At 39.2% G+C, this 26,760-nt stretch overlaps 1 protein-coding gene and 1 long non-coding RNA gene across 2 annotated transcripts; both read right to left on the bottom strand.

Moving 5' to 3' along the window:
- Nucleotides 1-14,753: 14,753 nt before the first annotated feature.
- On the bottom strand, nucleotides 14,754-18,431 carry LOC136696414 (polymeric immunoglobulin receptor-like). Its single transcript, XM_066670809.1, has 5 exons — nucleotides 18,383-18,431; nucleotides 17,911-18,237; nucleotides 15,639-15,947; nucleotides 15,275-15,439; nucleotides 14,754-14,954 (listed from the first exon to the last, which is right to left on the bottom strand). Exons 1-5 carry the CDS (start codon nucleotides 18,429-18,431, stop codon nucleotides 14,914-14,916), a joined length of 891 nt encoding a protein of 296 aa, XP_066526906.1. The 3' UTR covers nucleotides 14,754-14,913.
- Nucleotides 18,432-21,170: 2,739 nt separating this feature from the next.
- On the bottom strand, nucleotides 21,171-25,603 carry LOC136696850 (uncharacterized). Its single transcript, XR_010802646.1, has 4 exons — nucleotides 25,542-25,603; nucleotides 24,353-24,412; nucleotides 24,209-24,271; nucleotides 21,171-22,631 (listed from the first exon to the last, which is right to left on the bottom strand). It is a non-coding gene; the product is annotated as an uncharacterized lncRNA (long non-coding RNA).
- Nucleotides 25,604-26,760: the final 1,157 nt, after the last annotated feature.

The raw sequence follows: 26,760 nt of genomic DNA, 5'->3' as shown, positions 1-26,760 counted from the left end.
TTGTTTTCCTTTTCAGCAGTCAGAATATGGTAATAATTATAATAATAATATATTTTATTTTTAATGCACTTTACATTTCAAGGAAATCTCAAAGTGCTACAGGATAATCAGAAGCAATAAAAATCAATTAAGAGCAAGTAAATAAAATCAAGATCAGATTAAAAAAAAAACAAAAAACAAAACAAAAAAATCTAAATCCCAGTGGTACCAATCAACCTTAAACAAAGGTGTTACAGTAGTTTGCTGTTTGCCATAGCCTTAAATGCAGGGACTACCAGGTGCAGATGGTTAGCACTAATTACCTCATAGTATTCTGGAATTTTAAGTCCACAAATGTGAACAAATGACAAAGAAAATATAAACAAGGAAGAGGAGAAATAAGATGGTGAATGGAGCAGATAAAAATAACTACATTTAATGCTAAGAAACTAAGTGCTACTATTCTAGCCTGGACTGTGGGAGAGAGGCAGTTTACATAGTATTCACTTTTACTGGCTTATACACACACACACACATTAACATATCATCACTGCCCAATTAAAAAAAAAACATGTATCTCCATTTTTGTGCTTGCTTAGTTCACTACATCATTTGAACACAGCAGCTGTCCTTCACAATTTTGTGAAAATGTTGAATCGACCAGTAGGAATGCTGTGAAGTTACTCTGAATACATCGACTTCCTCTGAAAGTAAAGGAGGTTTATTCCTTCTGCTGTAGAATTACTGTTTAGGGAGATATATGTTTTGTAATTGGACAGCAGCAAAATATGTCATGTGTTTTAAATAGCTATGGATTAACTGTAATTATTAGTATGGTCCATATATGTGTATGTATATTTGTATGTGCATATATATTTTCCTCTTTTTTGTTCACCTTATTAAATCCACCCTGATGTCTAGGATCCACACCATCACCCACAATACCACTCGCCAATTGGTCAGTGGTACTTTAGCTAAAACACACACACACACTGACCAGAACTGTGTTTGTGTGACTGAGGAGAGAGGTGTTATCCTACCCATTCAGAGCCAGACCAATTTTAGTCTTAAGGACTTGAGAAAAATGTGAAATGAAACATGGGGAATCAAGTTGCGGCGCAAGGAGGTAAGAGGCAGATGTAACTGCAGAGTCTATCATTCAATATATGTTTATTACACACAATAAAAACAAAACCAAACACTAAAAGAAGAGAATAATGGAAAAAATACTCTAACAAAAGAACGTCAACTATAAATCTAAAGCCAATCACAAACTACAGATAGAGATAAGCTAAAAAAGATTACTAAACAAGAAATGTATTAATATTGGAGAGAGAAAAACAGAGAGAGATACCTAAGAGTACACAGAGAACTCCACAGCATCTAAAACTAGAAAACAACAGGATTCACTAAAAGGGGATGAAAACTGAAGAAAACCAGATTAAAAGAGAAGTAACACAAGGGGAATAATGAGAGAGGGAGACTGAGGGGCAGAACATGAAACAAAAAAACAGACTACAGACTAAAGGCAAACAAAATAACCAGAGAGACAGAGAGAACAGAACCAGGAAATTAGAAAAGCAACCAAGACTTAAACCACAAATGACAGACAAACTGGAGGATACAAGGACTGGGTTTATAAACACAGACTAATGAGGCACACCTGGAGCAGTCACATGAGGGAATGGTGAAGGGAGGGCAGAGAGGATGGGGGCGTGGCTGAGACAGACAGAAATAGGAAAGTGCTGTTTCTCAGTATGAAGTACACAAAGAATGGACTTGTGTTCTCCAGGAGAAGGTTCTTCAGAAGTCACCTCGCTAGAACAATCTGTGAATGATGGGATTTTCAGGTTGCTCTGTTGGGTTACTCATGAACTGATGCATCCTCGTCATGTTGGGAGGAGGGTGGAGCGAGAAAATTAACCATTCTTGGCATGTGTCTTCTTGATTATCGGAACGTAAATTCAACAGAGGAAGATGATGTTAAGCAAGAACATGACAATGTAAGAACACATATTTACTGGAAACATTTAAACAGAAAGCAGATCAGACACAGGAACTGTGAAATACAGGGGTTAGACAATGAAACTGAAACACCTGTCATTTTAGTGTGGGAGGTTTCATGGCTAAATTGGAGCAGCCTGGTGGCTAATCTTCATTATTTGCACATTGCACCAGTAAGACCATGTGCATCCAATGGTTCAAACATTGTGTCCTGAAGGCGGTGCCGTGTATCAGGACTACAATGCACCAACACACACAGCGAGACTGGTGAAAGACTGGTTTGATGAACATGAAAGTGAAGTTGAACATCTCCCATGGCCTGCACAGTCACCAGATCTAAATATTATTGAGCCACTTTGGGGTGTTTTGGAGGAGCGAGTCAGGAAACTTTTTCCTCCACCAGCATCACGTAGAGACCTGGCCACTATCCTGCAAGAAGAATGGCTTCAAATCCCTCTGACCACTGTGCAGGACTTGTATAGTTCATTCCCAAGATAAATTGACACTGTGTTGGCCAGAAAGGAGGCCCTATACCGTAATAATAAAATATTGTGGTATAAAACCAGGTGTTTCAGTTTCATTGTCCAACCCCTGTATATGAAGGAAAACATAAGTAAAGAAGGAGAAAATCAACAACAGAAAGACTAACAATTAAGACTGAAACAAGGAAAACCAAGGGTCAACTGTGACATATGCTGTGTGTTTGTCTTTGTTCATGTTTAGGTTAATGCCTTCAACAGCCTTCATTGCAGCCCACAGACACGTAGACCACATTGTCCTAGAAGAAAACACACGCACACGCACACACACACACGCACACACACACACACACACACACATACACACAAACACACACACACACACACACACACACACACACACACACACAGTTACAGCAGGTTTGACATTCCTGTATCTATTTCTGAGCTTTGAAACTTGTCTTATCTAGGGTCAAGCAAAACTATATTTTACAAAATCTGAATCTACAGCATGTACTGGCGCCCCCTGCAGGTGTTTTTTCAGCTTGCGCCCAGTGATTCCGGGGAGGCTCCAGCCCCACCATGAGCCTGAACTGGATAAGGGTGACAGATAATGAATGAATGAATGAATCTACATCAGTGTCAGACAGCCGACCAATAAAAAGGGAGCTATTTCTGCACTAGAAAGGTCATAGTGAACCTAATGAAGGGAGTAAGCAATATTTGGATGAGGTGGATGGCAGTGAATTGTCCACCATCACATGACACTCTTCCGGATCCCAACCTCAATATGACATATAAGGGGATCTTGCAGTGCATGCTGGGAGCTTACCTGTGAGCCCCCAGCCTCACGCAGAGTCTGCCACTCCTCATAAAATCTGTCGACCACTCCACACTTGATACACCACTTTGCTAAGTCACTCAAGCACCTGACTGGGGCCCCTCCTACAATGACTGGAGCTTTGGGCTAGTCCCAGAAATCTCACTTAAAATAAACTCCAGGTTCTCTACAGCACAGGCCACTCATGCACTACATGCATGTTTTCAGGCTTGGTCTCCCCTCTGTCACTGATCACAGTATATCCCAGGAATCATTGTAGGAGAAGTAGTAGGAGATGGCATTTTTTGGGGTGAGGTTAAAGTTTGGCCTGGTCAGTTGGCCTGGAACACAATCTCTATACTGTTGTGCTGGCAAAATCAGGCCTAGCTTATAGAACATCACCGTCATCATCCACAGCACCCATATCACCAAATGTTGAAATATGCCAGGAGCATTAATGAGCCAAAATGGTAGTACAGTGTTGTTGGCGGGATGTGGCCAGAACCTGCTATGGAGATCCAGAGAGTTTAACCCTGCTGAGCCTCATACCCCTGGCCCCTGCTCCTCCAATCCAGCACAGTTCACTGTCCACTGTTTACAATCTTAAAGTCTAGAGGCAATGTCTGATTTGCAAATTCTGTACTACTCCAGTAGTCTCGAAAAATCAATACCCAGGACACACACGTCCTGAATCAGAACGAGTCAGAATTCCTGCAAGTCATGTCTGCCCCCTCAGATTAACTCAGTGACCTGTCACAAAAATAAACAACACCAATTTAACTTTCAAGCCATTTGATCTTCTATTGTCTGGGAGCTAACATGGATTCCCATGACTCAGAGGAACTGATATCAATGTAAACAATATATAGTTTCTTTTTATTTTTATTTTATACTGATTTTTTAACAGTGGTTATTTTTGAATGCAGTTACATCAAATGTAAATTGTACTTTATATTGTTCTCTAAATGTGCGTTTGTTGATTTAAAAAAAATTAAATAAACAGAGTTCTTCTTCTGCTCTAGGACTAAACCAAGGGGTGGCGTATTCTCAACACCTATGTCTGTTACTGGAGGGGGGAGAAACCATAAATGCAAAAACATCATTAGAGACACTGAACCGTAAAAACTGCAGATTAGTTTGAGGAACTGAAAGTGAGTCTCCTAAAAATAGTGGAAGATGTGATGAAGGTGATATATTTTCTTTCTGAAGTTTCTGTATTATTTTCTGGAAAGTATATGTTGTCTGTTTTTCAGAAAGTGAAGTGTGGCCTCTGACTTTTGTACTTTTAAAATGCTTTACCACGTACCTCCTGGGTTGATCTGTGAAGCCTATTCAAAGCCACTTCTGAATATGTCACATTCTCTTCAGCCTAGAGATGACATTAATATTATTAAACACATTAAGGGGTCATTATTTGCAAACGTTGATTTCTCCATTCTCTGTCACACACCTGATTTTGTGTTGTTTTCTCATTTTTACCAAAGACTATGGAGGAGTAGGTCACGGTGTCCTTAAAATAAAACACAGACACATCACAAATACACACAACTTTAAAGTTAATAACATTACCATTTCTATTTTTATAGATGTTATATTTAAAAAAGAACTATGCACTCTTTTGACGTGTGCTAGTGTTCCTTTAAAGGAGCAGCACATCATTTCTTACAGCATGTCAACCACACAACTTTTAAACTACCACCTAGAAGCAGGGTGTTAGAGACTGTGTTCTGAACTTATTTCCGTTTTACCGTCCCATGACAGGTTACAAAACCATATGTTCAAACACTCTTCGTGTCCTCTGAGCTATGCTCTATAAACTAATGAGTAAAAAATAAAAAAGAATACAATCACTTTAAAAAATATGTTCTTTAAAAATATGTGGATACATTACACAGCCTCGACAGACCTAAGAGTCAGGGGATAAGCCGAGGGTGTCTAGTCAGTGTATTTGGTAAAGAAACATTTAAGAACTAATTCTCAACACTGAGTCCTGTCCAACCCCCACCACTAATAAGATGGGCTTTGTGGTTTCTCACTATACTGCAGCAAAAACGCTGTCCACACCGTGTCCCTTACTGACTGAGTAAGGGACAGTGTGTTTTATTTCTTAACAAAGAACGATTCCATAGGCTTTATACAGTTTATTAACACACTTTACATTAAATTCTGAGATTACATTTAATTAAAAAAAATAATAATTTTAGTTTAATTTAAAGTAGCATGGATCTCACACAAACACACACACACACACACACACACACACAAACACACACACACACACACACACACACACACACTAAACAATTCAGGATGTGGTTTGCGTGTGTATAAGTGTGTTGCTGAAAACTTCATCTGGGTTCGTTAAATACCTCAGAGCAGGGAAATAGCACCTGATTAAAAAAGATGTGCCAATCTTAAGAGTGGTTCTGCTGAACTTAGAGGTGGTTACAGATATCTCAGAGATAAACAAACAAGTGAAATGTAGAATGGATTTTTTAAAACTCATTATTTAAATATGATTTACATAAACTGTTATTATTACAATGCTTTAAAGTTATCCAGCAGTGTTTCACGGCTTTTAAAAATTGTTTTTGAAAACCTTATATATTCATTATTGTGCTGGGTGTTATCTGTAAATATTGTGTTGCAGAAATATGTTTGTTTTTGAGCTGAGTGATGTGTGTAATGTAAAAATACCTGCTCTTCTTTTGGTTTAGAGTTTACACTGGGAGTCACATTTGTGTATATTAAGTCCACCTGGGGAAAGATAAAGTCAATACATATTATAATTGAATAGACACATTATGTTTCTCCTACTGGTAGCAGAATTAAAAGCAGACGTATTTACCTCGCCCTTTGGTCCTGTTTCTGCTTTGCTGCTCTTTCTTCTTCCTGTAGAATTTGAAAAATTTTTTCACACATGCTATTTTTTTTACCACACTAAACAACAACTTCTTTATCTTATCTTTATCCTTATTTGAAAGTTGTTCATGAATTGTTGCTTAATTCATTGCCACTGAATTTCTAATAATCCTCATATACCATAATCATAGTAAAATATTTTTTTCCAATGCAAATAATCCAAATAATCTGTTTGGATCAAATATGTCAATTATAACAAGTTGATAGGTCAGTCCTGATTATTTTACTGTAGAAAATCAAATAAATGTAAGTGTTAAATATGGTGGTGGTAATGCTCGATAGGTGGGAGTAGTAAGTTGTGGTGGGGCGTGCTGAAGGCACAATATTTTTGTGTATTGTCTCTCATACCTTTTCCATTACTCCTGAAGAAGAAAACCCCTAGCAGTATCAGTACAAACACACAGATGATGAAGAAAGTGATGGTGATGATGATGATGATGGAATTCCAGTTACCTTGGCCAGGAGTTGAATGCACTGATAGGGCAGCAGAAGAATATACAATTGTTTTTGAATCTAATTAATGGACTGTATTTAATCATTTTCAATTTGCTAAAAATCCTCAACATTTGTGTTTTGTAAGTAGAAGATAAATTACTACGATTTATGATTCACGAATAAAAATCCTAATTGTTAATTTCTTAACACATTAATTACTTCACAAACATCAAGGGTTAATGTGTAAATAGATAAGACCCAATATTGTCTGACATTCAATAAACTACCTTTACCTTTATTGAATTTGAAAATTCATTCACCAAAAATTTTTTTTTTTTCCCCATCAGTGTCAGTCAGATAGATATGAAGAACAGGTTTCTTATTACTGTATATAGAAGGTCAGGCTACCTTTACATTTAGATGTACTGTAAATGTTTCTTAGACAAGCAATCAAGGCAAGTCCCTGTAACATTGGAAACGCTTACTGCCGGTATATTTCATTCATAAGTATAACAGTAAAAACCCTTGAAGTGTAAAGCTTTATTGTCACATACGGAGGTTTAAGGGATAAGGAACGGAGATGGAAGTAAATGCGGGAGAATAATTTAATGAAAAAAAACAAAGACAATTCTAAGACAACAATAACAAAAGTAACAATACTGACATTTAGCAAAGCAAAAAGAAAGGAAACACCAATAATAAGAAACAAAGCAAGCAAGGGAGAGAAACAATACAAACAGAACTAGGAGACTACAAAGAGAGCTAGGAGGCAAACCAGTGAACAAAGTGGCTACACACTAGACAGTGAGGCTACACACAGAGCTAAGGGGCTACACGTTAGACAGTGAGGCTACATAAAGAGCTAAGGGGCTACATGCAGAACAAGAAGGCAAAACACAGAAGGAGGAAGCTAACCAAAACCAGAAGTCTAAACATAGAATATGAGACAATAAACAGAACAAACACAGAGACAAACCTAGAGACAGATATACGAAGACAAGACAAGAAACAGACAAATGACCAACAACTAAGAAACACACACACAAGTTATAAAAAGGCACCACAGACAAGATACACCTGGGAACTAATCACGACAGGTGACACTAGAAACATGACCGAAGGGTAATCAAAGGGAATATGAGGGAAGGAAGATCACATGACAATGGGGAACAAAAACAGGAATCAAAACAAAACAGAACACAACAAAATCAATGACATTCCATTCATATTCAAGATTCTAATTCCCTCTGTCATCTGAGATGTTTCCATTTTGGAGATGCAGTTTCCTATTTTCAGGATATTTAGCTTTTTCGTAATTTTACAATATTACAGCTTTCAGTAATGATTACAGTATTAATTCTAACACTTTGTATGTGTTTTTGTGCATAACAAATACTTTATAGTTTTAAAATTTAGATTCCTATGTCTGTCACAGTCAGTTTAACAATTAGTAAATGAAATTTTATTTTGACGGAAGTTCAAACTGTGAGAATCTCTAACAATAACGATTAGAGCCATGTGTCACTCAGTCTACAGCAAATTGAATAACAGCAGCTTTATAAAACACAATCCTTCATTTCAGTTCTTAATAAATCTACTGAATGTTGTAGTGATGCTGCAGTGTGATCAGATAAAGAAATTATATTCTGAGAGAAGTGTCCATTTACCTGTAACGTTGATGTTGACGGACTGGTTGTTGTTGATTGTACATCTGTATGTGCCCTGGTCCTGCTCCGTCAGGTTGGAGATCAGTAGAGAGATATTTGCTGGAAGACCTTCATTAAACATGTGGACTCTACCATTATAGCCGTCTGTTCCATTGGACACCTCAGTCACACCTGAGTCTACACGCTGCCATTTCACACTCTGAGGTTTGGTCTTTGTGTCATTGCAGGAGCAGGGCAGGAGAACAGAGTCTCCTGGGTATTTACTGATCTCCTTCTCCTGAGGTTCTGACAGGTTGCAGCCTGCAGGAACAGAAACCATACTCAAACAAAACTCACTTTCACAGTGGCTGTTTGGCTTTGTGTCCTAAGAGACCACTCTATGTTCCTTTCAAATGTGTGAAAAATTCATATAGCGGTGGGAGAGCAAAGTGTTTCAAGATAAAAATAAGAGATTTATTTTTACAGGGTGCTGTTGTGAGAGGCACAAATAATCAGCAGTGGATTTGGCTGTTGGTGTTAAGTGGCAGTCACAGGAACTGGTTAATAATGACTAGTGTAATTGTTGTCAATAACATACAGACCATGAAAATGTACTAGAGAAGTGTTATCTGATCTGCATCATCTGTAAAGTGGTGCTCACACTGACATCTATGACTGGATTTGTGGCATTGTTAATTAAGTGAGGAATCAGTGATTTTTCCAGAGAGCCTGGAGTGTTTTGAGACCATTGTATTTTGGCAGAGCACATTGGGTAGGTTGTTTATATGATAATTTTCACCATATATGATTTTATATCTTTGCCCTCATATACTGCCTTGTGTAATAAGACCTAGTGGCAGGTCTGTGTCCTGAAGGTCTTCTCCAAAAAACACATTTGTTTCTGCTCACAGTCCTTGTCACGTTCTCCCCTAGTTCCTCCTTCAACTCCTAATTCCTCAGAAGACTGCCTCTACATTGGATGTAGCCTGTATCTCATTTTAAGGAAGTTAAACACATCTATCTGGCATTATTTAGCTTGTGATCTAAAGCTGGAAGAGACATTTAGCATTTATTTATGGGTTTGACCAGAAAGGAGGTTCAGTTTAACAGGTGGTGTATCAGAGAGTACTGTACTGTACTGATCTGGGAGGCTGTGTAACATACATCACATGACTATATCCTGTATGGTGTGAATGTTTACCTCTCACACTGAGGCTGAAGTGGCGGTACTGGTTCTGGTTTATCCAGCATGAATACCTTCCTCCATCCTCTTCAGTCAGGTCTGAGATCAGAACAGAGAGATTTCCTGGAGAGTTCTGGTTAAACGTCTGAACTCGGCCGCTGTAGCGCTGAGGGAGTTCAGTAGAGAGGAGATCTCCATGGTGTGGTGTTATCCACTGCACTGTCTCAGGTTTGTCCTGCAGCTCAGTGCAGGAGCAGGACAGAAGAACAGAGTCTCCTGGAGATCTACTGATGTTTACAGTCTGTTTATTCTCCAGCAGAGCGCAGCCTGAAACAACAAACCAACCACTGAGAAATAGTTCTTATATCTGCACAGAGACCTGTGTTCTCCAACTGAACTGCTACAGTTATGAGTGCAGTCAGCGTCTACCTGTTGTTTTCTGCTGCTGTCTGTGCTTTGTCTAAGCTCAAAAACCTCAGCAATAGCTTATTACACATACGTTTATGGCTTTAGCTACAGTTTTTAGTAACAGAGAACTCAATGGATTATTCCATGCTTTATTTGACTACTAAGATTAGACAAACCCTCACCTTATTATAAAACACTGTGGTAAATATATATTACTGATCATTTATAATTTTATAAACACATCTCAAATGTAGAATTACATTTCTTCTATTTTTTAAATGGCATTTTAATAGTTAAATTGCAATAAATTAAAGTATCATCTGATAATTGTGAACATCATGTTCTGAGTTTTAAAGAGAAATATTTTCTGAAATTCAAGAGCATTCATTCATTCATTCATTCATTACCTGTAACCCTTATCCAGTTCAGGGTTGGGTCGAGAGCCTACCTGGAAGGCTTGAAGAGCAATTAAATAATGAACATCATAAATTTGATGACATCATAAATGTTGACATCATATGATGCTGACATCATAAATCTGATGAATCTGAGATCAGACACAAAGTGGCAGAGAAGATAAATATCTCCTTTGGTCAACATCAGTAGTGGCTACTGCAGCACTTGCAGGATGATGCCACTAGGCAGCAGTGATAATTAAATGCTCCCTGGCTGATATTAAGAGCAGGTACTAGCCATGTTACAAAGCTTCTAGCCACCAGACAGCAGCAAGGCTCCCTCAGTTGATTTCAGCAGCAGGTAGGAAAAATATTAGCAGTGTATTTGCATTTCTCCAAATAAACCAGATTAATAAATCCCCCTCAGTGCACACAGGCCTTTAATCATGAGTTCAGAGTGTAACCCATGGACCAATAGAAGATCAGTGTTTGAAGGGACACAGGAAGTAGTAATTAGTGGTTAATGATGGTAACGATGGTCATAATGTAAAGACGCTCTGAACACAGCAGGAGGCTGAACATGTCGAAGTAAAAGGAAAGAATGGAAAAGAAGTGTGTTCCACACAAAGCAGCACAATAAAGGAGAAGTGCATGAGCAGTTTTTTAATTTTTAACAGTTATTAATTACAGATGTTTATTAAAACTGTGTAGAGTGCTGAAGTCTCATACTAAACGAGGAACAGAGTTCCACAGTTCAGAAACATAATAACTGACATAGACCTCTCCACGTTCACTATATTTTACAGAAGGTGTTTACAGAAGGATCTACAGATGTAGTGTTACACGCTGGAACATAAACAGAGACAGTATTCTGTGGTAAACCGCAGCTGTAGGAAGATTTAGAGTTTAAAAAATCCATCCCTATCCATTTTCACACTGGCTCATTTTTAGTTGAATTGTTGTTAACTAAAATGAGAATTGTCATCTTTAATACGACACAGTTACTATGAAATGATGTGGTGTGGGAGAACGTTTCAATTCTGAATTGCAATTAAGCATCGCACAAAGACACTTCAGAACTGAAGTTCTGTTCACCTAATAAACACACAACCTAATGCTCTACGACACGTTTCAACAGGCCACCAGAGTTCAGGACACACTTTAGAGGACGCCACAGAACAGAAACACTAATGAAAATCATTTTAATAATAAAACTATAAACATATACCTCCTACACGTTCTGTCCAGTTCACTGAAGTAAAAGTGGACACTGTTTCCATGAAGAACACCTCAGAGTTAATGTAGAACTCACCTGAATTCACCTGCAGCAAACAGTAGAGTAGATACACACACAGCAACATCTTCAACATCTTCAACACCAGACTGATACAACCTCTCTCTCTCTCTCTCTCTCTCTCTCTCTCTCTCTCTCTCTCTCACTCTCTCTCTGTATATATATATATATATATCATGCTCGATCGCCCGTGTCCACTCTGAGACTGAGGTTAGTGTGAAGGCTGTTTTTAACTCTTCGTCTCATTCACCACATCGTGAGAAAACTTCTCTTTCTCATTCTCTTGTTCTTTAACAATGACCTGTGTCCACTCTGAGACTGGGAGAAGTGAGACTGCTGTATTTAACTCTCTTCTTTTTTCTACTGATGAGTCCTAAAAATACCATTGGAGCTCAACACACTTAGATGAGAGCATTACACCTGCATTGGCTCATTCACATATGTACTTACGAATTCATGAAAATCAAAAATTATTTTCAAAAACATACGCGTGTTTTTCATACTACATTCAGTAGCAGAGAACTACAATCCTGAATTATGTAGCTGTATGTTCCTAGTGTGGGAGGCCAGCTGTGTGTGTTATTGTGAAGTGTGTAGAGTTACAGTCCCCCACTGTGTAGACCCTTAGTCTGAGACTGAGCATAAACTCACACAGTGTTTCATTTCATTCCAGTGTTTAATCATTTCATTCACATCAAACATGTAATCAGATTATCTCTTGATTCACACGTTTAACAGAAATATATTCCATCAGAAGTTTATTTCCCAGTGCAGTAGCAGAAGTGTATTTATTACTGTATAATTGTACATTATTAAAGTATTATTTTGGAGCCTCTGGACCAGCTGGAGGGCTTTGACTGGGTGCAGGAGGTGACCCAGGACGTCTACAAGGTGAAGAAGGATGCTCAGGGGATGGAGGTTGAGGCTCATCCCTTTAGATGCTGTTGGCTCTTTTTCCCAGAGAGGTTTCCTCTTCCAGGGTCAGGGCTGGTGTAGATGACTGACCTCCACTCTCTTGGCTCCCTCTCTTTACTGACTCATGCGCCCTGTCTTTTAGCTCGACTAGAAAAACTCATGCAATTTTCCCCTGATTCAGTGGCAGATCTGTTCATGGTTCTACACTTTATTTTTGTTTCTGCCAATTTCCCACATTTCTGCCCCTTCCCTTTAGTTTTTTAAAACTTACATTTTTTTTCCTCATGTATGTCATGTTCAGGTTTGACATTGAAGGGTTTTTTATACCAATAAAATTGGTCATTTTTAAAAATGATATCTATTTGCCTAATGATACTTTTGTGGTATAATAATGTGAAAATATATGTAAATCATTCATTCATTCATTGTCTCTAACCCTTATCCAGTTCAGGGTCGCTATGTAGCCTACTCGGAATCACTGGGCACAAAGTGGGAACACACCCTGGAGGGGGCGCCAGTCCTTCACAGGGCAACACACACTCACACATTCATTCACACACTCACACCTACAGACACTTTTGAGTCTCCAATCCACCTACCAACATGTGTTTTTGGACTGTGGGAGGATGAGTGTAAATCAATGCTTCCGGTTTTGAATGGTGCTGCTTTTCCAGCACAGACAAAGGGGCGGAGTCAACAAGGAACTACTTAAATCTAGTTCGTAATTCTGGAGAAAACAAAAACACACCCCTTTACTGATTTCAGTAAAAGTGAAGCAGTGGAAATGAAACTAAACACAAATGTGGTCAGTGAACCTCAAAGAGAATAATATCAGGAGAAAATGTAGGGTATAAGCTCTTTAAATTCTCTAAGAATCCACAGCGTGACACTCTCAGATCTTCAGGAGTTTACACACGTTCCTCTGTCACTAAACATAGTTCTTTAAGTGTTCTTCAGTAAACGTTCTAGATATTTTACCAAAAACTGAAAGTGTAAACGCTCTACTCTGGGACTCTGCTCTAGAACCCACTGTAAACAGTTCTAGATAGCACTGAGAGTAACTCAGGTTACTCCTTCTCTATTAGAGTTCGAGCTGGTTTTCATATTATCACTGCTCTGTATTAACCCTGTCATACAACCATAGCTACAGCTTTTTAGTTAGCTTTCTAGTAACCGCCAACACGCTGTCTGGTGCTGGGTTCTCTTGCCTGACCCGTGGAAGCTTTTTTCACAGGACAATTTTGCCAGTTCTTTACCATGAACCTACTAACCTCTGTATTTTTATTTGTTCCCTTTGTCTGGTTCTTTCTCCTGTCTCTCTCATGCTTTGAGATGTCCTGCTGCTCTCCAGGTGTTGCCCTGATCCAGCCCCTGGGTATCCTGTACAAGACCCTGGCCTTGTCTCATCTAAATCTCATCTTATCTCAAATTAACTCTGCACCTACTTTTAACTCTCACAGAATCACTGATCACCTCCTCCTTCCTCAAACTCATACATCACTAATATACTACATTTACATTACTATAACCCCTTCATCTGTCATCATTTCACTTTTACTTTGGCTCTGTTCTCTGTTGTGTCTCCGGTGTCGACCGGAGGAGGATGGGTTCCCCGTATGAGTCTTGGTTCCTTCCAAGGTTTCTTCCTCATGTGCTGAGGGAGATTTTCCTTGACACTGTTGCCCCTGGCTTGCTCATAGGAGGCTTAGACCTGGATCTCTATAAAGCTGCTTTGTGATAACTTTTGTTATGAAAAGCGCTATATAAATAACATTTGATTTGATTGATTGAGAGGGTTCTCCAGCTGGTGTCTGGTGTAGAACATGTTTCACTAAGAGTGTTTATCTAAGTCTGTTAGATCTTACAGGAGTGGAGTGAGCGAGAGGACTTTGGATGGAAGTTGATGAGGGACAATAGGAGACAGGTGTGTGAGACTGAACCGGTGCTGGGACAGTGGTTAATATTCAGGGGAGGAGGACCTCTGGTGGACAGGCTGAGAGCTGCACCGGACAGGTTTTTCTGTATCTGTAGGGGGCAGTATTCGCTGTAGAGTTTAGAGCCGAGTGCAGAGACGTGTTTTAATCACTGAGTAAAAGCAGTGAAACAGAAGATGAAGATTTCAGTAAAATACAGAAACACCACAAGACTCTGAGTGACTTTATTACTTTATTAAACAATAAACGACAAAGAAAACCAAATCTAACAGACTTTAAAAGCAGAGCAGAGAACAGAACAGATCTAAACTGAAATAAAGTCATGTAAAGTCTCCCACACTGAACACCTGAGGACAGTGGAAGATAAAGAAGGTAAAAGTGTAAAATCACACTCTTCTGGTTTTCTACCGTCACTTTGAATTCTCCATCAGTTCTGATTATCATTAAAGCACAGGGTCCGAGTCTCTCAGTTCTCTCTCTGTCCACTAGTGGGCGACTCTCACAGTTCTTCAGGTTTCCTCACACACAACTTTACAGACTCTGTTTAACACACACAGTGGGGATAAGATGTTAACATGTATTTTTAATATAATTTAACAAGGCAAGTAAAGGTATAATTTAAATTTATCATCAGCTAAATCCAATGTTATAGATGTTCCACAGACACAGTTCAGAACAAACCTGCTGCAGCTCCATCTCAATTTTTTAGAGAAGAATATGAGAATATTCTACCTTTAACAGTGAGTGTGATGCTGATGGACTGGTTGTACATCTGTGTGTGCCCTGGTCCTGCTCCGTCAGATTGGAGATCAGTAGAGAGAGATTTGCTGGAAGAACTTCATTAAACATGTGGACTCTACCTGTGTAGAGTGGTGTTCCACTGGACACCTCAGTCCCACCTGAGTCTACACGCTGCCATTTCACACTCAGAGGTTTGGTGTTGGGGTCGGTGCAGGAGCAGGGCAGGAGAACAGAGCATCCTGGATATTTGATTATCATCTTAGTGTTAATGATTAGTGTGCAGACTGCAGGAACACAGAATATTGTAATTTAGCTCATTTACATGGGTCTACCTAGGCTTTGTTTTAAAACATTTTTACAAAACCTAGTTCTGCTGCTCTAGGGCAGTAATATATTAATATTTAGTGCTGTAGACATTTTGTGGTTTCATTTGTCAGTATGAGGTGTGTGTTTCTAGGAAAGGGAGAGACTCCAGTAGTGTACCTTTCACACTGAGGCTGAAGTGGCGGTACTGTTTCTGGTTTATCCAGCATGAATACCTTCCTCCGTCCTCTTCAGTCAGGTCTGAGATCAGAACAGAGAGATTTCCTGGAGAGTTCTGGTTAAATGTCTGAATTCGGCCGTTGTAGCGCTGAGGGAGTTCAGTAGAGAGGAGATCTCCATGGTGTGGTGTTATCCACTGCACTGTCTCAGGTTTGTCCTGCAGCTCAGTGCAGGAGCAGGACAGAAGAACAGAGTCTCCTGGAGATCTACTGATGGTTACAGTCTGTTTATTCTCCAGCAGAGCGCAGCCTGAAACAACAAACCAACCACTGAAAAATAGTTCTTATATCTAGACAGAGACCTGTCCTTTCCACCTGAGCTGCTACAGTTAGCAGTGCAGTTGGCACCTACCTGTTGTGTTTAATACAGGATCATTGCACTGTACTGCCTTGCACTATTTATTTTATTATATTTATTTCTAATTCCAAACCTCAGTCCACACTGATATTGCACATTCCATACACTTTGCACTATCCACACTTTTTCAACTCTTAAACTATATACTGCACTTAAGAGATCATCCTCAGCTGCTCACTGTATCACAGATTCTTGCCAGGCTATGTCTGATCATTCTTAAGCACACTATGTTAATTTTTTGGTATTTGATTTTTTGATAGTTTGATTTAGGTTATAAAATATTTTCAGCATTTAATATTTTAGTATCATGTTCTATCTTCTACTGTCTCTTATGTATAGTGGATTTATATATATATTAGTCCATTGCTGTTAGTGATTGTTTGTATGTGATGTCTGTAAGCTACTGAGACCTTGAATTTCCCCTGGGAAGTCTATATCTATCTATCTATCTACATACTAATACTCCTGCCGTGTTTTCTTTCTTTTTTATAGCAGTGAGTGATAATGATATTAATAGAGTTCCTTTTTCATAACTAAATTTGTTCTGCAATTCAAGAAGGAACATTAATTAATTAATTCATTATCTGTAACCGCTTATCCAATTCAGTGTCGCGGTGGGTCCAGAGCCTACCTGGAATCATTGAGTGCAAGGCGGGAATACACCCTGGAGGGGGCATCAGTCCTTTACAGGGCAACACAGACACACACACACACACACACACACATACATTCACTCACATTTTGGGAAACTTTTGAGTCACCAATCCACCTACCAACATGTGTTTTTGAACTGTGGGAGGAAACTGGAGCACCCGGAAGAAACCCACGCAGACACAGGGAGAACACACCAACTCCTCACAGACAGTCACCCGGAGCGGGAATTGAACCCACAACCTCCAGGCCCCTGGAGCTGTGTGACTGCGACACTACCTGCTGCGCCACCGTGCCGCCCCGAGAAGGAACACTAAAGACACAGCAATACAGAGAGTATAAATCAACACAGAGAGAGCTGGTGAGAGGAGGTAGCAGTAAGTGATTAGCAGCAAAACAACAGGGTTAAATGGGCTTGCTTAGTTTACAGTAACTGTAACAGTCATGCGGCAATGCAGATAAGACTTTTTTGAGATCATCACAAGCTAGCAGCAGTATTAGCAAGCTGCTAGCCCCAAGCTAGTAATGATGATAAAAGGTTACCTTGGTTGTTATGTTGTTAGCAGGACACTAGCCACTGAGCGTCAGGAATTATAAAAGACTCCCTTTGCAGTATCATTTGCTTGCAGCCACATTAGCAGACTGCTAGCCCAGAAGACATCAACATTATTATCAGGCTTCTTACACAGCAATGATAAATGGCTCTCTTTTTCAACATTAGCAGTAGCTAGCAGCCACATTAGCAGACCACTAGTCACCAATCAGCAGTGACCATTAAAGGGTCTGTCAGTCAATGTTAGCAGGCTGCTTTGCTCAACAGTCCCAGCAATAAGCATCAGAGTTAGCAAGCATCTAATCACCAAAGAGCAAAAAAAAAAATAAATAAATAAATAAATAAATAAAAAAAATTTTTCTAGTCAGTGTTCACAGTAACCAGACAACATCAGTGAAATCTAACACACCACACAAAACAGAATGAACTATAGCACAAACAAGTAAGACACGGCAGAAAGCTGCAGAATAACAGCAGGACGCCAGTGTCCTCTCACAGAGAACCGGCATCAGACAAGACTCTCCATCACCACTTCAGTAATTTCAGCAGATGTGTTTAGTACATTTCCATAGAGATATGATTGTGGATCAAACCTTGGAGCTGAGTCAGTGAGAGAAATGATGACACAATGTAATGAGTTCAGTGACTCACCTTTGACATGTAGAAATACAGCTGGTGGTTCTTCCTCGTAGACCGTACAGTAATAGGCTCCACTGTCTTCTGTAGTCAGGTCTGAGACGAGGAGAGAGAAATTCCTAGACTTTTCTTGATCGAACGTCTGGACTCTGCCCCCATAGGGCCCTGCATCATTAGACACTGGGGTCTGTTCACTCCCTTCTTTCTCTGTGAAGCTCCATGTGACTGTATTTGGTGTGATGTTGGAGTCACTGGGACAGGGGCAGGGCAGCAGTACAGACTCTCCTGGAGATTTGGTGAAAGAGTTCTCACCAGGACCCAACTCAGAGCAGCCTTGCAGATCTACACAAACACATCACCACCATCACTCTACAGTCTGCAACATATTAACATCCCTCACTGATTTACACCACACTGTTCAGTCCTCTGTTCACATCAGTTCAACAGGAATCTGTCGCTCCTGATCCCTGCTTTAATCACAGTTTACTGACTACTGCTTTAGTGAGAGGTAAGACAGAGAGGAAATTTCGAACCATCTTTAAAAACTGGCACTCATACAACGTCACTGGTGCTTAATGAGTTTGAGGAGAAGACGTTTGGCCCCAACTGCTCAGATCTGATCATTTGAATCACTGCTGGACAGATTATACTGTAGCTGTTTCTGTTGATGGAAAATCTAACTGAATTTTTATTAAATCCAAAATTTGCCAAAGGTATATTTCAATAAGATTTTTAGTTGTACTCTAAAAAGGTGTTTTAACAGAGTAATGTTTACAGTGTGTGTTTTAGGATTATTTTCAAGTAATTTCTGCACAAAGTGCATCCTCAACACTATCAATCCCACATAAGTCCACCTCATCCTGGTAAAGGGTATCAAAAGTTTCCAGGATTTCTGATTTGAAATTTTGAAAAACCCCCTTTGGTAGTGCTTGTATCTTCAGGATCAAAACACTTATCTGTTTTGAATACTCCAATTTTCACAAGTTAAATCAAGCTATACTACTTTAAATGAATCCGATACATTTTTTTTATTTCCTTGAAGCCACATAAGAGCAAACATTACCATGGTGTTGCAAAGAGGTCGGTAATATCTTGCTAAAGGAAGCTATTAACTCTAGACTATTGCTGGTTGAAATGTTACATAAAGGTAAGCCAAGAACAAATTGTGACACTTAAAAACTAAACACGTCAACATTGTCTTCTCTGGTATCACCGAACACACACTGGAAACCCCAATTATGAGATTTTATGATGAATTTTTGATGAATGAGTATCACCACTTAAAACAAAGGGAAATTAGCTGGGACTGAATGCCACAATGTTTTAAATGAATTTTAAATAAATGCATCTTAGTAGACTTAACCTTTGTGAAATTCTCTTTTTTTTCCCTTACCTTTTTTTTGTTTTCCTTTTCAGCAGTCAGAATATGGTAATAATTATAATAATAATATATTTTATTTTTAATGCACTTTACATTTCAAGGAAATCTCAAAGTGCTACAGGATAATCAGAAGCAATAAAAATCAATTAAGAGCAAGTAAATAAAATCAAGATCAGATTTAACAAACAAACAAACAAACAAACAAACAAACAAACAAAAAACTAAATCCCAGTGGTACCAATCAACCTTAAACAAAGATGTGACCGTAGTTTGCTGTTTGCCATAGCCTTAAATGCAGGGACTACCAGGTGCAGATGGTTAGCACTAATTACCTCATAGTATTCTGGAACTTTAAGTCTCCCAAAGTAGCAATGCTTTGCTGCTGTGGCACAGGCTGACCCTTCACAGTGACAGAACCAGACCTGGGGATACCTAAGCTGTGGCCTCTCTGTTCTGGACTTGTGGAGGGACAGTTTATGCTGGACAAGCTTTGCCTCCTGCAGGACTATGGGAAATGGTGTGCAATGCTCAAAAGAACTGACACCTTCCAAAAGAAAGCCATTACTTGGACAGTGTGTCAGACACAAACAGGACCTCTCTGACCTGCAGGACCTGGATCCCCACACTATGTCAGACCTCATGGAAGGCATCGCTGTCTGTCTGGAGGGTTCTCTGAAAGCCATCTCTGATTAAACGGTCTGGTGATCTCCAGTGGAGAGTCTTACACTGGTTTCTAGCCATCAAGGCTTTTGTTCCCATTACTGATCCAGACGTCAGGGTTCTGCTTGTGCTTTTTGGGAAATCAGAGAGACTTCCACTCACTCTCACTGCAGGTGTCAACAGAGAAATATCATTCTGGGAGCAAACAAATGACAAAGAAAATATAAACAAGGAAGAGGAGAAAAAAGATGGTGAATGGAGCAGATAAAAATAACTACATTTAATGCTAAGAAACTAAGTGCTACTATTCTAGCCTGGACTGTGGGAGAGAGGCAGTTTACATAGTATTAACTTTTACTGGCTTATACACACACACACACATTAACATATCATCACTGCCCAATTAAAAAACATGTATCTCCATTTTTGTGCTTGCTTAGTTCACTACATCATTTGAACACAGCAGCTGTCCTTCACAATTTTGTGAAAATTTCATGTTGAATCGACCAATAGAAATGCTGTGAAATAGATAGATAGATAGATAGATAGATACTTTATTGATCCCCAGGGGAAATTTAAGATTACTCTGAATTACTCTGAATACATCAACTTCCTCTGAAAGTAAAGGAGGTTTATTCCTTCTACTGTAGAATTACTGTTTAGGGAGATATATGTTTGTGATTGGACAGCAACAAAATATGTCATGTGTTTTAAATAGCTATGGATTAACTGTAATTATTAGTATGGTCCGTATATGTGTATGTATATTTGTACGTGCATATATATTTTCCTCTTTTTTGTTCACCTTATTAAATCCACCCTGATGTCTAGGATCCACACAATCACCCACAATACCACTCGCCAATTGGTCAGTGGTACTTTAGCTAAAACACACACACACACACACACACACACTGACCAGAACTGTGTTTGTGTGACTGAGGAGAGAGGTGTTATCCTACCCATTCAGAGCCAGACCAATTTTAGTCTTAAGGACTTGAGAAAAATGTGAAATGAAACATGGGGAATCAAGTTGCGGCGCTAGGAGGTAAGAGGCGTATGTAACTGCAGAGTCAATCATTCAATATATGTTTATTACACACAATAAAAACAAAACCAAACATTAAAAGAAGAGAATAATGGAAAAAATACTCTAACAAAAGAACGTTAACTATAAATCTAAAGCCAATCACAAACTACAGATAGAGATAAGCTAAAAATGATTACTAAACAAGAAATGGGTTAATACTGGAATGAAATTCCAACAGAGAGAGATACCTAAGAGTACACAGAGAACTCCACAGCATCTAAAACTAGAAAACAACAGGATTCACTAAAAGGGGATCAGAACTGAAGAAAACCAGATTAAAAGAGGAGTAACACAAGGGGAATAATGAGAGAGGGAGACTGAGGGGCAGAACATGAAACAAAAGAACAGACTACAGACTAAAGGCAAACAAAAACAGAGACAACAGAACCAGGGAATTAGAAAAGCAACCAAGACTTAAACCACAAATGACAGATAAACTGGAGGATACAAGGACTGGGTTTATAAACACAGACTAATGAGGCACACCTGGAGCAGTCACATGAGGGAATGGTGAAGGGAGGGCAGTGAGGATGGGGGCGTGGCTGAGACAGACAGAAATAGGCAAGTGCTGTTTCTCAGTACGAAGTACACAAAGAATGGACTTGTGTTCTCCAGGAGAAGGTTCTTCAGAAGTCACCTCGCTAGAACAATCTGTGAATGATGGGATTTTCAGGTTGCTCTGTTGGGTTACTCATGAACTGATGCATCCTCGTCATGTTGGGAGGAGGGTGGAGCGAGAAAATTAACCATTCTTGGCATGTGTCTTCTTGATTATCGGAACGTAAATTCAACAGAGGAAGATGATGTTAAGCAAGAACATGACAATGTAAGAACACATATTTACTGGAAACATTTAAACAGAAAGCAGATCAGACACAGGAACTGTGATATACAGGGGTTAGACAATGAAAGTGAAACAACTGTCATTGTAGTGTGGGAGGTTTCATGGCTAAAATGGACCAGCCTGGTGGCCAATCTTCATTAACTGCACATTGCACCAGTAAGACCATGTGCATCCAATGGTTCAAACATTGTGTCCTGAAGGCGGTGCCATGTATCAGGACGACAATGCACCAATACACACAGCGAGACTGGTGAAAGATTGGTTTGATGAACATGAAAGTGAAGTTGAACATCTCCCATGGCCTGCACAGTCACCAGATCTAAATATTATTGAGCCACTTTGGGGTGTTTTGGAGGAGTGAGTCAGGAAACGTTTTCCTCCACCAGCATCACGTAGCGACCTGGCCACTATCCTGCAAGAAGAATGGCTTAAAATCCCTCTGACCACTGTGCAGGACTTGTATATGTCATTCCCAAGATAAATTGACACTGTGTTGGCCAGAAAGGAGGCCCTACACCACACTAATAAAATATTGTGGTCTAAAACCAGGTGTTTCAGTTTCATTGTCCAACCCCTGTATATGAAGGAAAACATGAGTAAAGAAGGAGAAAATCAACAACAGAAAGACTAACAATTAAGACTGAAACAAGGAAAACTAAGGGTCAACTGTGACAGATGCTGTGTGTTTGTCTTTGTTCAGGGTTAGGTTAATGCCTTCAACAGCCTTCATTGCAGCCCACAGACACGTAGACCACATTGTCCTAGAAGAAAACAGACACACATGCACACACACACACACACACACACACAGTTACAGCAGGTTTGACATTCCTGTATCTATTTCTGAGCTTTGGAACTTGTCTTATCTAGAGTCAAGCAAAACTATATTTTACAAAATCTGAATCTACAGCTTGGACTGGTGCCCCCTGCAGGTATTTTTTTCAGCTTGCGCCCAGTGATTCCGGGGAAGCTCCAGCCCCACCATGAGCCTGAACTGGATAAGGGTTACAGATAATGAATTAATGAATGAATCTACATCAGTGTTAGACAGCCGACCAATAAAAAGGGAGCTATTTCTGCACTAGAAAGGTCATAGTGAACCTAATGAAGGGAGTAAGCAATATTTGGACGAGGTGGATGGCAGTGAACTGTCCACCGTCACATAACACTCTTTCAGATCTCAACCTCAATATGACATATAAGGGGATCCTGCAGTGCATGCTGGGAGCTTACCTGTGAGCCCCCAGCCTCACGCAGAGTCTGCCACTCCTCATAAAGTCTGTCGACCACTCCACACTTGATACACCACTTCGCTAAGTCACTCAAGCACCTGACTGGGGCCCCTCCTACAACGACTGGAGCTTGGGGCTAGTCCCAGAAATCTCACTTAAAAAGAACTCCAGGTTCTCTACAGCACAGGCCACTCATACATTACATCCGCGTTTTCAGGCTTGGTCTCCCCTCTGTCACTGATCACAGTATATCCCAGGAATCATCGTAGGAGAAGTCGTAGGAGATGGCATTTCTTGGGGTGAAGTTAAAGTTTGGCCTGGTCAGTTGGTCTGGAGCACAATCTCTATAATGTTGTGCTGGCAAAATCAGGCCTAGCTTAAAGAACATCACCGTCATCATCAACAGCACCCACATTGAAATATGCCAGGAGCATTAATCCTGACACACACATCCTGAATCAGAACGAGTCAGAATTCCTGCAAGTCATATCTGCCCCCTCAGATTAACTCAGTGACCTGTCTCAAAAGTAAGCTACACCAATGTAACTTTCAAGCCATTTGATCTTCTATTGTCTGGGAGCTAACATGGATTCCCATGACTCAGAGGAACTGATATCAATGTAAACAATATATAGTTTATTTTTATTTTTATTTTATACTGATTTTTAACAGTGGTTATTTTTTGACTGCAGTTACATCAAATGTAAAGTTTACTTTATATTGTTCTCTAAATGTGCATTTGTTGATTTTAATTTTTTTTTTAACAGAGTTCTTCTGCTCTAGGAATAAACCAAGGGGTGGCGTAGTCTCAACACCTATGTCTGTTACTGGAGGGGGGGGAAGCCGTAAATGCAAAAACATCATTAGAGACACTGAACTGTAAAGGTGAAGCTGCAGATTAGTTTGAGGAACTGAAAGTGAGTCTCCTAAAAATAGTGGAAGATGTGATGAAGGCAGAGTTTGGAAACAGTAAAAACTGAACCGTGTGATTTATATTTTCTTTCTGAAGTTTCTGTATTATTTTCTGGAAAGTATATGTTGTCTGTTTTTCAGAAAGTGAAGTGTGGCCTCTGACTTTTGTACTTTTAAAATGCTTTACCACGTACCTCCTGGGTTGATTTGTGCAGTCTATTCAAAGCCTCTTCTGAATATGTCACATTCTCTTCAGCCTAGAGATGACATTAATATTATTAAACACATTAAGGGGTCATTATTTAAAAATGTTGATTTCTCCATTCTCTGTCACACACCTGATTTTGTGTTGTTTTCTCATTTTTACCAAAGACTATGGAGGAGTAGGTCACGGTGTCCTTAAAATAAAACACAGACACATCACAAATACACACAACTTTAAAGTTAATAACATTACCATTTCTATTTTTATAGATGTTATATTTAAAAAAGAACTATGCACTCTTTTGACCTGTGCTAGTGTTCCTTTAAAGGAGCAGCACATCATTTCTTACAGCATGTCAACCACACAACTTTTAAACTACCACCTAGAAGCAGGGTGTTAGAGACTGAACTTATTTCCGTTTTACCGTCCCATGACAGGTTACAAAACCATATGTTCAAACACTCTTTGTGTCCTCTGAGCTATGCTCTATAAACTAATGAGTAAAAAATAAAAAAATAATAAAATCACTTTAAAAAATATGTTCTTTAAAAATATTTGGATACATTACACAGCCTCGACAGACCTAAGAGTCAGGGGATAAGCCGAGGGTGTCTAGTCAGTGTATTTGGAAAAGAAACATTTAAGAACTCATTCTCTACACTGAGTCCTTTCAAACCCCCACCACTAATAAGATGGGCTTTGTGGTTTCTCACTATACTGCAGCAAAAACGCTGTCCACACCGTGTCCCTTACTGACTGAGTAAGGGACAGTGCGTTTTATCTCTTAACAAAGAACGATTCCATAGGCTTTATACAGTTAATTAACACACTTTACATTAAATTCTGAGATTACATTTAATTAAAAAAATAATAATAATTTAAGTTTAATTTAAAGTAGCATGGATCTCACACAAACACACACACACACACACTAAACAATTCAGGATGTGGTTTGCGTGTGTATAAGTGTGTTGCATCTGGGTTCGTTAAATACCTCAGAGCAGGGAAATAGCACCTGATTAAAAAAGATGTGCCAATCTTAAGAGTGGTTCTGCTGAACTTAGAGGTGGTTACAGACGTCTCAGAGTTAAACAAACAAGTGAAATGTAGAATGGATTTTTTAAAACTCATTATTTAAATATGATTTACATAAACTGTTATTATTACAATGCTTTAAAGTTATCCAGCAGTGTTTCACGGCTTTTAAAAATTGTTTTTGAAAACCTTATATATTCATTATTGTGCTGGGTGTTATCTGTAAATATTGTGTTGCAGAAATATGTTTATTTTTGAGCTGAACGATGTGTGTAATGTAAAAATACCTGCTCTTCTTTTGGTTTAGAGTTTACACTGGGAGTCACATTTGTGTATATTAAGTCCACCTGGGGAAAGATAAAGTCAATACATATTATAATTGAATAGACACATTATGTTTCTCCTACGGTAGCAGAATTAAAAGCAGATGTATTTACCTCACCCTTTGGTCCTGTTTCTGCTTTGCTGCTCTTTCTTCTTCCTGTAGAATTTGAAAAATATTCTCACACATGCCATTTTTACCACACTAAACAACAACTTCTTTATCTTATCTTATCTTGATTTAAAAGGTGCTGTGGGGCGTGCTGAAGGCACAATATTTTTTTTGTATTGTCTCTCATACCTTTTCCATTACTCCTGAAGAAGAAAACCCCTAGCAGTATCAGTACAAACACACAGATGATGAAGAAGGTGATGGTGATGATGATGATGATGGAATTCCAGTTACCTTGGCCAGGAGTTGAATGCACTGATAGGGCAGCAGAAGAATATACAATTGTTTTTGAATCTAATTAATGGACTGTATTTAATCATTTTCAATTTGCTAAAAATCCTCAACATTTGTGTTTTGTAAGTAGAAGATAAATTACTACGATTTATGATTCACGAATAAAAATCCTAATTGTTAATTTCTTAACACATTAATTACTTCACAAACATCAAGGGTTAATGTGTAAATAGATAAGACCCAATATTGTCTGACATTCAATAAACTACCTTTACCTTTATTGAATTTGAAAATTCATTCATTCATTCATTATCTGTAACCACTTATCCAATTCAGGGTCGCGGTGGGTCCAGAGCCTACCTGGAATCATTGGGCGCAAGGCGGGAATACACCCTGGAGGTGGCACCAGTCTTTCACAGGGCAACACAGACACACACACACACATTCAAACCTATGGAAACTTTTTGAGTCGCCAATCCACCTACCAACATGTGTTTTTGGACTGTGGGAGGAAACCGGAGCACCCGGAGGAAACCCACGCGGACATGGGGAGAACACACCACACTCCTCACAGACAGTCACTCGGAGCGGGAATTGAACCCACAATCTCCAGGCCCCTGGAGCTATGTGACTGTGACACTACCTGCTGCGCCACCGTGCCACCCGAATTTGAAAATTCCTGAAACATTTTTAAATTTCCAGCAAAATGAAACAATTCACTAAAATATATTTATCAGTGTCAGTCAGATAGATATGAAGAACAGGTTTCTTATTACTGT

The sequence above is a fragment of the Hoplias malabaricus genome, chromosome 5 (assembly GCF_029633855.1).
Source record: "Hoplias malabaricus isolate fHopMal1 chromosome 5, fHopMal1.hap1, whole genome shotgun sequence".
NCBI classification, from domain to species: domain Eukaryota; kingdom Metazoa; phylum Chordata; class Actinopteri; order Characiformes; family Erythrinidae; genus Hoplias; species Hoplias malabaricus.
This window is presented reverse-complemented; position numbering and strand designations above follow the sequence as displayed.